We start from the raw sequence: 12,840 nt of genomic DNA, 5'->3' as shown, positions 1-12,840 counted from the left end.
ACCTCTACAACGCTAAATATATCCTGTGGTGTACCTCAGGGATCAATACTAGGACCTAAATTATTCAATCTATATATAAATGACATTTGTAAAGTTACAAAAGATTTAAAGTTAGTATTATTTGCGGATGATACAACAGCGTTTTGTTCAGGAGAGAACACACAGAAGATACTACAAATAATAACAGAAGAAATGAACAAATTAAAAAGATGCTTTGACAAAAACAGACTATCGTTGAATCTCAGTAAAACTAAAATAATGCTATTTGGTAACAGTAGAAGAGAAAGTCAAACACAAATACAAATAGACGGAATAGAAATTGAAAGAGTAAATGAAACCAAATTTCTAGGTATAATGATTGATGATAAATTGAACTGGAAATGTCACGTAAAAAATATACAACATAAAGTAGCAAGAAACACGTCAATAATGAATAAAGCAAAACATGTTCTAGACAAAAATTCACTTCATATTCTCTACTGCTCACTAGTGTTACCATATCTGAGTTATTGTGTAGAAATATGGGGAAATAACTACAAAAGTACACTTCATTCATTAACGGTGTTACAAAAAAGATCAGTGATAATAATACATCATGTTGGATATAGAGAACACACAAATCCTTTATTTATTGAATCAAAGATACTGAAATTCTACGACATAGTGAATTTGCAAACAGCTAAAATGATACACAAAGCAAACTATAACCTGCTACCCAAGAATATACAACAATTCTTCTCAAAAAAAGAGGAGAAATATAATCTTGGGGAGAAATGTAATTTAAAACATTTGTATGCACGTACAACACTTAAGACCTTCAGTATATCAGTATGTGGAATTAAATGATGGAATGGATTAAGCAAAGCAATCAAACAATGTACTAATATGATCCACTTCAAGAAACTCTTCACACTTAAAGTGTTTACAAAGTACAAAGAAGAAGAACCATGATAAACATTCTGAATTTATTTAACTCATCCATTCTTTCATTCTTTCACTCACAAAATAATCTTACTTATCTCAACATATGAAATGTAACTTACTTCACCAATTATTATTTATTTACTTATTTATTGTGATTACTTATGGAGTATATTGTGAATAAATTGAGAACAGGAAGTGAACAAAAGTTTTAGCAACTGTTATGTAAAAGAAAAGGGGTAGGATTAAATAAGCTGTGCTTCTTCCTACTCCTTTTCGAACATGTTGAAAAGAGAAACTGGAGATTGTGATGTATCATGTTGTATACTTGCATGTTCCAAATAAACTCAAACTCAAACTCAACCACAGAGGTGTTTTCACGGTGCGTTCAAGGCAAGGACTGCTGAACTGAGTACGGTAGTAATAATAAATGGATTGTATTGATTTAAATGAAAAATACATCAATACAAAGTGCTACACAACAAACTAGACCTAGGCGATATGGCCTAAAAATACAATCTTTTTTTTTTTTCACAAAAAAGTTTTCCTTACTTTTAATTCAATTAAAATGACAGAGAATTCAAAATAAGTTTTTCTTTTATTTGATCAAAAACTAGTTGTTTGAAATGACACGGCATCTTACTCTTTGCAAATTCTAAATTGAATAATGTTGTTCTTTTTTGTTACCGTATTTTCCGCACCATAAGGCGCCCTGGGTTATAAGCCGCGCCTTCAATGAACGGCATATTTCAAAACTTTGTCCACCTATAAGCCGCCCCGTGTTGTAAGCCGCATCTAACTGCGCTAAAGGAATGTCAAAAAAACAGTCAAATAGGTCAGTCAAACTTTAATAATATATTAAAACCAGCGTGATGTGGGCGCGCATGGAGTCGTATATCAACATGGACGGAGCTGCGTGAAAAAAGCCACCCGGCCTCTTCGCGTAAACTTAAACTTACCTTAACCACTCGCTCATCTTTTCTTCATCCATCCCTTCGAGTTAGCTTTTATGATGACGCCGGCTGGAAAGGTCTCTTTTGGCAAGGTCTTCCTTTTGAATATCACCATGGGTGGAAGTTTCTGGCCATTAGCATGGCAAGCTAGAACCACAGTAAAGGATGACTTCTCATTCCCTGTGGTGCGAATATTCACCGTACGTGCTCCCGTTGTATCCACAGTGCGGTTCACAGGAATATCAAAAGTCAGTGGAACCTCGTCCATGCTGATAATGTTCTCTGGCCGGATCTTTTTTTCAGCTATCTTGTTTTTACAATATGCACGGAAAGTAGCCAGCTTTTCTTGAAAGTCTTTAGGCAGTTGCTGTGAAATAGTAGTCCGTGTGCGGATGGAGAGATTGCGTCTTTTCATGAACCGGATCCCTGTCGCTTAGTAGGAGCCATTTTGTGGTCTTTACAGATGTAAACACACAAAGGAAATGAAACGTACGGTAATACCCGCGCGCTTTTTCTTCTTCTACGCGGGCGGGTGGTTGCTTACAGTAGAAGAAGAAGCGCTTCCTGTTCTATGGGGGCGGGTGCTTACCTTGGCGGTTGCTTGCGTAGAAGAAGAAGCACTTCCTCTTCTACGGGGAAAAAAGATGGCGGCTGTTTACCGTAGTTGCGAGACCGAAACTTTATGAAAATGAATCTTAATATTAATCCATATATAAAGCGCACCGGGTTATAAGCCGCACTGTCAGCTTTTGACTAAATTTGTGGTTTTTAGGTGCGGCTAATAGTGCGAAAAATACGGTAATTAAATTAAAATGACAGAGAATTCAAAATAAGTTTTTCTTTTATTTGATCAAAAACTAGTAGTTTGAAATGACACTGCATCTTACTCTTTGCAAATTCTAAATTGAATAATGTTGTTCTTTTTTCTTAGACCAGATACAAATTTGTACTTTTTATAGAATACTTTTCAAAGAACTAAATAAAAGGTTTCCTCTGTGTCTTAAACAAATCATGGAAGCAACAAAATACATACTGAATCTTTATTTCTAATTAATGAATCGTTGCAGCCCTACAATCGAACACATTAATTTATAATTGTGCAACATTATCTGTATTTGTTAACACTTTTGCTAATATTTGTACTTTTTTTGTCTGCTTTCTATGAAGATTGGAACAGATGGAATGGCCAGACTGAGTAGTTCAGCCCTCAACAATGAGTTCTTTACACACGCCTCCCAGAGCTGGAAAGAGAGGTTAGCGGAAGGTAAGTCTTCCTCCAGCAAGGAAAACTGACTGGTGATTTCATTTCATTTTTAAAAGCAACTGTTTGGCAGTATTAAAATATCTCAGCGCTGGGAAAGCTCTTACTGTAGTAGCCGCAACCAGGGTGAAATTCTGAGTAGGCTAAAAAAAAAAATGTGTGTGTGTCCAATGATTAAAATGATCAAAATACGGTGTATATTGTATATATTACTTATTGTTATGAAGGTGTCTGTTACTACATTATATATATACAGTACTTGCAGTGTGTATATTGTACATATTACTTATTGTTATGAAGGTGTATGTTACTACATTATATATATATACTTGCAGTGTGTATATTGTACATATTGTTATGAAGGTGTCTGTTACTACATTATACATATACTTGCAGTGTGTATATTGTACATATTACATATTGTTTTGAAGGTGTCTGTTACTACATTATATATATACTTGCAGTGTGTATATTGTACATATTACATATTGTTATGAAGGTGTCTGTTACTACATTATATATATACTTGCAGTGTGTATATTGTACATATTACATATTGTTATGAAGGTGTCTGTTACTACATTATATATATACTTGCAGTGTGTATATTGTACATATTGTTATGAAGATGTCTGTTACTACATTATACATATACTTGCAGTGTGTATATTGTACATATTACATATTGTTATGAAGGTGTCTGTTACTACATTATATATGTACAGTACTTGCAGTGTGTATATTGTACATATTACTTATTGATATGAAGGTGTATGTTACTACATTATATATATACTTGCAGTGTGTATATTGTACATTACATATTGTTATGAAGGTGTTTGTTACTACATTATATATATACTTGCAGTGTGTATATTGTACATATTACATATTTTTTTGAAGGTGTCTGTTACTACATTATTTATATATATATATATATATATATATATATATATATACTTGCAGTGTGTATATTGTACATATTACATATTGTTATGAAGGTGTCTGTTACTACATTTTATTTATATATATATATATATATATATATATATATATATATATATATATATACTTGCAGTGTGTATATTGTACATATTGTTATGAAGATGTCTGTTACTACATTATACATATACTTGCAGTGTGTATATTGTACATATTACATATTGTTATGAAGGTGTCTGTTACTACATTATATATATACTTGCAGTGTGTATATTGTACATATTACTTATTGTTGTGAAGGTGTCTGTTACTACATTATATATATACTTGCAGTGTGTATATTGTACATATTACATATTGTTATGAAGGTGTCTGTTACTACATTATATATATAGCTGCAGTGTGTATATTGTACATATTACTTATTGTTATGAAGGTGTCTGTTACTACATTATATATATATACTTGCAGTGTGTATATTGTACATATTGTTATGAAGGTGTCTGTTACTACATTTTATTTATATATATATACTTGCAGTGTGTATACTGTACATATTGTTATGAAGATGTCTGTTACTACATTATATATATACTTGCAGTGTGTATATAAAACATTGATGGAGGGTTTTGAAGGTGTTTTAGAGGGCTTTGAAGGCTACAGCGGTGACTTATATTCGCCGCATTTTTTCTTTAAAATCCTAATGTTCTTGTCTCTCGTAATGACTGTGAACGATAGGCAAAATTCCCCCCCAAAAAAGTATAGTTCCCCTTTTAACATGCGTAAATAATCAACATTTGGACATTTGTCCATCGATTCATGAATGGCCCACGTTCTAATCCTGATGCATGGGAGAACCAATCATAGTTCCCACCTCTAGTCACATGCCACAGCATCATACTGAGAACTTTGAAACATCAATACTGCGATATTTGCAACACCATTACATCCTGAGGCTGTAAGGAATACCGGTATACATGATCAACTGTGCTAAAACTTCAGACTGTTAGTATTATTGTTTTAAATGATGACTATTGTAGATTAGCGATTGGATAATGCACTTAATTAAACTCAGTCATTGTGATGATGCTAATTCCCTGGAGAAGCAGCCAGGGGCTGATCTTTCCTCATTACGAACATCATATCACCATCTAAACTTATATAAACGACTCGCTGTCCGAACAACTAACATGTAGAATTGTACACAGTAGGGATGTAACAATAAATGGTATTAATAATAACCGCAGTGAAACTCCCTACGGTTAGCGATACCGTTTGAAATGAAAATGAGCAAAACGTGATTAGTAACTGCACTTTGATGAACTCAGAGACTGACTGGCACAAGCTCGCTAGCTTAAATGCTGATATGAAAACAAGAGACATTTACGTCTTTCCCCAGTAAGAAACCGCATACCACAATGTAAGCTTACCGTATTTTCCGCACCATAAGGCGCCCTGGGTTATAAGCCGCGCCTTCAATGAACGGCATATTTCAAAACTTTGTCCACCTATAAGCCGCCCCGTGTTATAAGCCGCATCTAACTGCGCTAAAGGAATGTCAAAAAAACAGTCAGATAGGTCAGTCAAACTTTAATAATATATTAAAAACCAGCGTGATGTGGGCGCGCACGGAGTCTTATATCAACATGGACGGAGCTGCGTGAAAAAAGCCACCCGGCCTCTTCGCGTAAACTTACCTTAACCACTCGCTCATCTTTTCTTCATCCATCCATCCTTTCGAGTTAGCTTTTATGATGACGCCGGCTGGAAAGGTCTCTTTTGGCAAGGTCTTCCTTTTGAATATCACCATGGGTGGAAGTTTCTGGCCATTAGCATGGCAAGCTAGAACCACAGTGAAGGATGACTTCTCATTCCCTGTGGTGCGAATATTCACCGTACGTGCTCCCGTTGTATCCACAGTGCGGTTCACAGGAATATCAAAAGTCAGTGGAACCTCGTCCATGTTGATAATGTTCTCTGGCCAGCTTTTCTTGAAAGTCTTTAGGCAGTTGCTGTGAAATAGTAATCCGTGTGCGGATGGAGAGATTGCGTCTTTTCATGAACCGGATCCCTGTCGCTTAGTAGGAGCCATTTTGTGGTCTTTACAGATGTAAACACACAAAGGAAATGAAACGTACGGTAATATCCGCGCGCTTCTTCTTCTTCTACGCGGGCGGGTGGTTGCTTACAGTAGAAGAAGAAGCGCTTCCTGTTCTATGGGGGCGGGTGCTTACCTTGGCGGTTGCTTGCGTAGAAGAAGAAGCACTTCCTCTTCTACGGGGAAAAAAGATGGCGGCTGTTTACCGTAGTTGCGAGACCGAAACTTTATGAAAATGAATCTTAATATTAATCCATATATAAAGCGCACCGGGTTATAAGGCGCACTGTCAGCTTTTGAGAAAATTTGTGGTTTTTAGGTGCGCCTTATAGTGCGGAAAATATGGTATGTAAATACATTACTGTCTGAGCAACTAAGATAATGAATTGCGCACATTGAACCTACAGGCTCTTCTTAGGGTTTTTGGCTATGACTAAGGTTTTGTTGCTTTAATTATTGATTTATACTGTAGCACTTTAATTAAGATGTATTTAAATGAAAAGTGCGTAACAAATCAAATATCTTATTTAATAGTTCTGGTGGGCGTTGTGGAGTCCTACTTGGTTCAGAGGGCCTTAAACGCACCGTAAAAACACCTCTGTCTCATATTCCTCGGAGTATAGAAGGATCACGCTGTTGTAAGAGAGCACAGCTTGTATGTTCAATGTGCACAATTGAATATCTTAAACGCTCAGACAGTCATTTCTTTATAAAAGTTTAGATTGGGGTGTGTCGTTTTAGAATGGTTAAAGTAAATGTCTCCTGTTTTCATGATAGCATTTAAGCGAGCGAGATGGCGCCGGTCAGTCTGTGAGTTCATCAAAGTGCAGTTATCAATCACCATTTTTTCATCATTTTAATTCAAAACTACTTATCGTCGCAAGTGGTTATCATTGATAACCCTACTGCCTATTGTGATGAACAACTTGTCTGTAATGTTGACATTTGATCTGTTTAGGAGAGTTCACGCATGAGATGCAGGTGCGGTTCCGGCAAGAAATGGAGAAAGAAAAGAAAGTTGAAGTGTGGAAGGAAAAGTTTTTTGAGGAGTACCACGGACAAAAGTAAGCATTTGAACCTATAACTTTATTACTCCTAATGAATATTGGTTGAAGATCATTGATTTTTTGGCTTGCTATTTATTCTGTGTAACCTGGGCCTTGACGCCTTACTAAAACATTGTACGTGTGCCCGCAGGTCTGGTTTGACAAGAGAAGAATCCCTTCAGCTCACGATGGGCGACGCTAGCGAAGTTGCAACGAGTGTCCTGGACAGCGACGTCTCTGTGGTGTCAGCCGGCGCCCCCAAGAGGCGCAGCGTGGGTCGGCGGAGGAGAGACGGTCGGATGAGGAGGCGCACACGGGCCGATCTACGCCGCAGGGCTCGACGCACCTTGTGCAAGACCACCTCTCCGGTGTTGCAGTCCACAGAAGCTGCTGAAGACATTGATTCTCTGGACACCTCGGCCGTTTCTATCGGTTCTCCCATGTCAGAAAGTACAGTTGTTCAAGACGAAGTTGTTCTGCAGGCGGAATGTGACGAGGAGATCCCGCCAGAGGAGATCTCTGTTGAGCCAAAGTCTCCCGCACCTGAGCCGATCCTACTGCCGGCTCCCACTCCCGCTCCAACTCTCACGCCCACTCCCGCTCCAACTCTCACGCCCACTCCCACTCCAAGTCCAAATCTCACTCCAACTCTCACTCCCACTCCAACCCCAACTCCAACCCCAACCCCAACCCCAACTCCAACCCCAACCCCAACTCCAACCCCAACCCCAACTCCAACCCCAACCCCAACTCCAACTCCAACCCCAACTCCCACTCCCAGTCCCAGTCCAGCATCTACAAGCGACGACAAAGAACCAAACATCGCAGGCTGTCTGCTTCCAGAAGAAATTGCACCAGTGTTAGCTTCCACCTCCTCCCCTTCGTCGTCCTCGTCATCTTCTGATTCGTCTCCTTCATCCTCACCGTCTTCAGCTTCTGATAGGCAGGGAGTTTTCACTACTGGTTTGGACTCTTCCTCATCCTCTTCGGTTTCATCCGCCGCTGCAGTCGCCACAGACCACCTGGATGACACGGCGTCAGTGGCCACCTCCGTCACAGGCGAAACGGCCACCAGCAGCCGCGAGAGCAGCCCCTCAGACAGCCCGGCAGCCACCCCCGCACCCAGCAGCACCCAGCACAAGGAGCAGAAGAGAAGACCAGAAGAGGCACGGGCCTTCTCAAGCTTCCCCGAAAAGAGGCCGCGGCTGAACGATCAGCAGTCCTTTCGTACCACAATTGACAGGGTCCATCCAGAGAAATCGCAGCCGACAACAGAGGAGCCCAAGGTGCCGCCAATCCGGGTAAGGGTTTGCTCCAAAGACACAATGCTGCAGATTTGTGATTATTACGTTTTACTCAGTGATTTCTTCTGTACCGCAGATTCAATTGTCCAGAATCAAACCTCCGTGGATCAAAGGGCACCCCACCTACCAGATCTGTCCCCGCATCGTGCCCCCCGGAGAGGCCTCGCGGCGGTCGGGGACGGGGGGCGCGCGGACGCTTGCAGACATCAAAGCCCGGGCGCAGCAAGCCCGTGCCCAACGCGAAGCCGCTGCTGCTGTTGCAGCCTCTTCCGAAGGGCCAGGGCCGACCAGGGTCCGGCTGCGGCCTTCTGCTGGGCTACCGAATAGCAACAGTGGACAGCGAGCCCAAGAGCATCCGGGGCCGATCGAGCCCGGAGGAAGGAGTGGCAGGAAGGGGGGCGGCGGCGGCGCGCAGGAGCAAGGAACGTCTCCCGACACTCATTCGTCTGGAACACAACTACAGCATACCGATGTAGAAGACAAAACGGTCCCTTCCCCGTCACCGTCTGCTACCTCGAACTCTGTGTCCTCAGAGACCCCAAGTCCTCAAAAATGGGAGGGAAGGGTCTCGGGGCCTGAAGAAGGGTTAGCTCCAACATTAGCTAACGCCCATTATCCTTCTGACCGACTTGTGGGCCAAGTAGGTAATCTTCCCTCTCAAAAGACTGACTCAATGTCTGAGGGTTTTCCGCTGAGTGAGCAAAACCAGGTGACTGAGTCAACTTCACCCTCTGAGAGGTTCGACCAGGGGAATGAAAAACGCTCACTGGCCCCAACATCCATCCCTGATTCTTTACCTAGGTTTGGAGCTCAGGGGATAGTTGTTCAGAAGCTGGTCAGATCCACCACAGCCTCAGCGCTTGAACACAAGAACGACAAAGTTGTCGCCAACAAAGACTCCCAGGAGACGAACGCTGACTTGGTCCCAACGGCACGACAAGCAGACGTACCCTCACCTCGCACGGACTCTTCAGTCCGAGATGACGAGGCTGCGACTCACAGTGACTCCACGGAAACGGCGTCCGATTGTGAGAATGAAAGTCAAGTGGACGAGTCACAGTATCAGCTTGATGGCGATTGGTGCTCTCAGGTGAGAAGCCACAGACAAATGCAGCAGGTAATTTGTAGTCCTCCTCGGAACCAGCAGCCAATCATGCAGAGTCACACCGTTATTCAGTCTCGCTTTCCCAACGGTTTGCCTCAACGGAATCAGACCCCGTCCCAAGAACACACGTCTCTTCAGACAACACCTCCCCGGGAGAACAATGTCGTTATCAAAGTCGAGCCTGCAGAGGATTGCAGAAGCAGCAGACCGAGTTCTGCGGAGGAAGACTACGACGGACGTAGTCACCCCTGCGTCGCTCCTTCAGGCGCCTCAAAGAAGATTTCTACTCCGACCAGACGACTATCCAGCGTGGAAGCCAACAACCCTTTGGTGACGCAGCTTTTACAGGGCAGCCTCGCCCTGGACAAAGTTCTACCGGCACACTCGGCAGAGAGGCTGGAAATCAGCCGATTACCGGGACCCCAGCGAAGACCTTGCATCAGGCCTGAGGTCTCGTCGCAGTTACTGAGCACGGAAGGAATTCAAGTCAAGTCTCAGAAAGGCTACCCCGTGTCCTGCCTGGTGGAGACTCCAACAACATCGCAGTATCAGTCTCAGGAGACTACTGGAGCCGTCCCGGTCATCACGTCCAGCATGACCAACCTGAACTCTCACACGTCAGAGACGGCAGCCGTCAAAGCGTCGCCTCTTCATCAGCCCCCGCGGGGGGTCATCCCAGACAGGAACCAGCCCGCTCACAGGACCGTACTCAACGGCCCGACACCTCCTCACGCAGACCCTTGTCCCACTGAAGTGGTGCCGAGTCTGAAGATCACCTGGCGATCTCCACAGATTCACATGTCCAACCATCAAGAACCTTCCGCTTCCATCGTGAAGACGGAAGTTGGTGCAAAAGCTGCTTGTCAGGCGTTCACTAACTCCTACCCAGCTGCACCCAAGGTTGTTACCAAGAAAGAACCCGTGAGTCCTATGGACGGATACTCAAGTGGGGGGGCAATGGAGGGACTCCTCAACATGGAGATGAACTTGGCCCGCATGGCCAAAAATGAGCTCAGCAAAGCTCCGTACTCGAGTTACCACTCTTCCACCCTGCCCTTCCAGATCTACGGGAAGATTTCCAAGCAAGGCGGGGGCATGGGCGGCGTCAGCTACACGGCCAACGTGTCGGTGATGGACAATAGCGGTTTTTCCCGTAACATGACGGACGGCGTTCTCCAGCTGCGACCCCGTTTGGCCTCCAGCCAGGCCACGCTCAGCATCCAGACCTTCAGCGACGGTACGGCCGAAGAGGTGTCGCTCAAGTGCTCGTGTCGCCTCAAAGCCATGATCATGTGCCAAGGCTGCGGTGCCTTCTGCCATGACGACTGCATCGGACCCTCCAAACTCTGCGTGTCGTGTCTGGTGGTCAGATAGTGTGCTGAGTGGACTTGTATTATACAACCGGCTTGTTTGGTTTTCTTGCACATTTTTTTAGCTGTTATTATATATTATTGAGTATTATTATTTGGAGGCATGCTAACAACGTTTGGTTTTTTGACGCCTCACAAACATTTACCTCATCTTGTCCCACCAGTCATTCATTGGTGGCAATCATTGTTTTGTTTCATGGTTTCTCTGTGCAAAGAAATATTTTTTTAACCATTAAAGGAGTAAAGAACATTAATTTAGCAAGTTGTGGGGTTTTTTTTAGTCATTATTTTGGATTTCCAAACTTTATTTCAGTGATTCTCCGTCTGGTGGTGTGCCAAAAAAATCTCTTAAATATTCAAAACTGTGTTACTGTTCAAACCGTGTGTAATGTTAGTGGTCAATTTTTTTTAACATATTTGTTAAATAAAACCTCTGCCTTGTTTTTAGTGAATATGTAGGCCTACTACGCTACTGTATTTTAATGTTGGTCGTTATGGTGGTACTTGATGAATACTTAGGTCTACTACACTACTGTATTTTAATGTCATTATGGTGGTACTTAATGAATACTTAGGTCTACTACACTATATTTTAATGTCATTATGGTGGTACTTAATGAATACTTAGGTCTGCTACACTACTGTATTTAATGTTGTCATTATGGTGGTACTTAATGAATACTTAAGTCTACTACGCTACTGCATTTTTCTTAATGTTGCCATTATGGTGGTACTTAATGAATACTTAGGTCTACTACACTAGTGTATTATGTCATTATGGTGGTACTTAATGAATACTTAAGTCTACTACACTACTGTATTTAATGTCATTATGGTGGTACTTAATGAATACTTAGGTCTACTACACTGTTTTAATGTCAATATGGTGGTACTTAATGAATACTTAGGTCTACTACACTACTGTATTATGTCATTATGGTGGTACTTAATGAATACTTAGGTCTACTACACTACTGTATTTAATGTTGTCATTATGGTGGTACTTAATGAATACTTAGGTCTACTACACTACTGTATTATAATGTCATTATGGTGGTACTTAATGAATACTTAGGTCTACTACACTACTGTATTTAATGTTGTCATTATGGTGGTACTTAATGAATACTTAGGTCTACTACACTACTGTATATTAATGTCATCATGGTGGTACTTAATGAATACTTAGGTCTACTACACTACTGTATTTAATGTTGTCATTATGGTGGTACTTGATGAATACTTAGGTCTACTACACTACTGTATTTAATGTTGTCATTATGGTGGTACTTAATGAATACTTAGGTCTACTACACTACCGTATTATGTCATTATGGTGGTACTTAATGAATACTTGGGTCTACTACACTACTGTATTTTAATGTCATTATGGTGGTATTTAATGAATACTTAGGTCTACTACACTACTGTATTTAATGTTGTCATTATGGTGGTACTTAATGAATACTTAGGTCTACTACACTACTGTATTTAATGTTGTCATTATGGTGGTACTTAATGAATACTTAGGTCTACTACACTATATTTTAATGTTGTCAATATGGTGGTACTTAATGAATACATAGGTCTACTACACTACTGTATTTAATGTCATTATGGTGGTACTTAATGAATACTTGGGTCTACTACACTACTGTATTTAATGTCATTATGGTGGTACTTAATGAATACTTAGGTCTACTACACTACTGTATTTAATGTTGTCATTATGGTGGTACTTAATGAATACTTAAGTCTACTACACTACTGTATTATAATGTCATTATGGTGGTACTTAATGAATACTTAAGTCTACTACACTACTGTATTTAATGTTGTC

At 41.2% G+C, this 12,840-nt stretch overlaps 1 protein-coding gene across 1 annotated transcript in view; it reads left to right on the top strand.

The window, feature by feature from the left end:
- The window catches only part of asxl1 (ASXL transcriptional regulator 1), a 59,333-nt gene extending 48,012 nt beyond the window's left edge, over positions 1 to 11,321 (top strand). Inside the window, exons 9-12 of the mRNA XM_072914842.1 lie at positions 3,042 to 3,138; positions 7,134 to 7,239; positions 7,373 to 8,522; positions 8,602 to 11,321. Of these exons, the coding sequence (XP_072770943.1) occupies positions 3,042 to 3,138; positions 7,134 to 7,239; positions 7,373 to 8,522; positions 8,602 to 11,004 (3,756 nt within the window). The 3' untranslated portion in view covers positions 11,005 to 11,321. The remainder of the gene's footprint in view (positions 1 to 3,041; positions 3,139 to 7,133; positions 7,240 to 7,372; positions 8,523 to 8,601) is intronic.
- The last annotated feature ends 1,519 nt before the right edge of the window (positions 11,322 to 12,840 follow it).

The sequence above is a fragment of the Nerophis lumbriciformis genome, linkage group LG01, assembly GCF_033978685.3.
Source record: "Nerophis lumbriciformis linkage group LG01, RoL_Nlum_v2.1, whole genome shotgun sequence".
NCBI classification, from domain to species: Eukaryota; Metazoa; Chordata; class Actinopteri; order Syngnathiformes; family Syngnathidae; genus Nerophis; species Nerophis lumbriciformis.
This window is presented reverse-complemented; position numbering and strand designations above follow the sequence as displayed.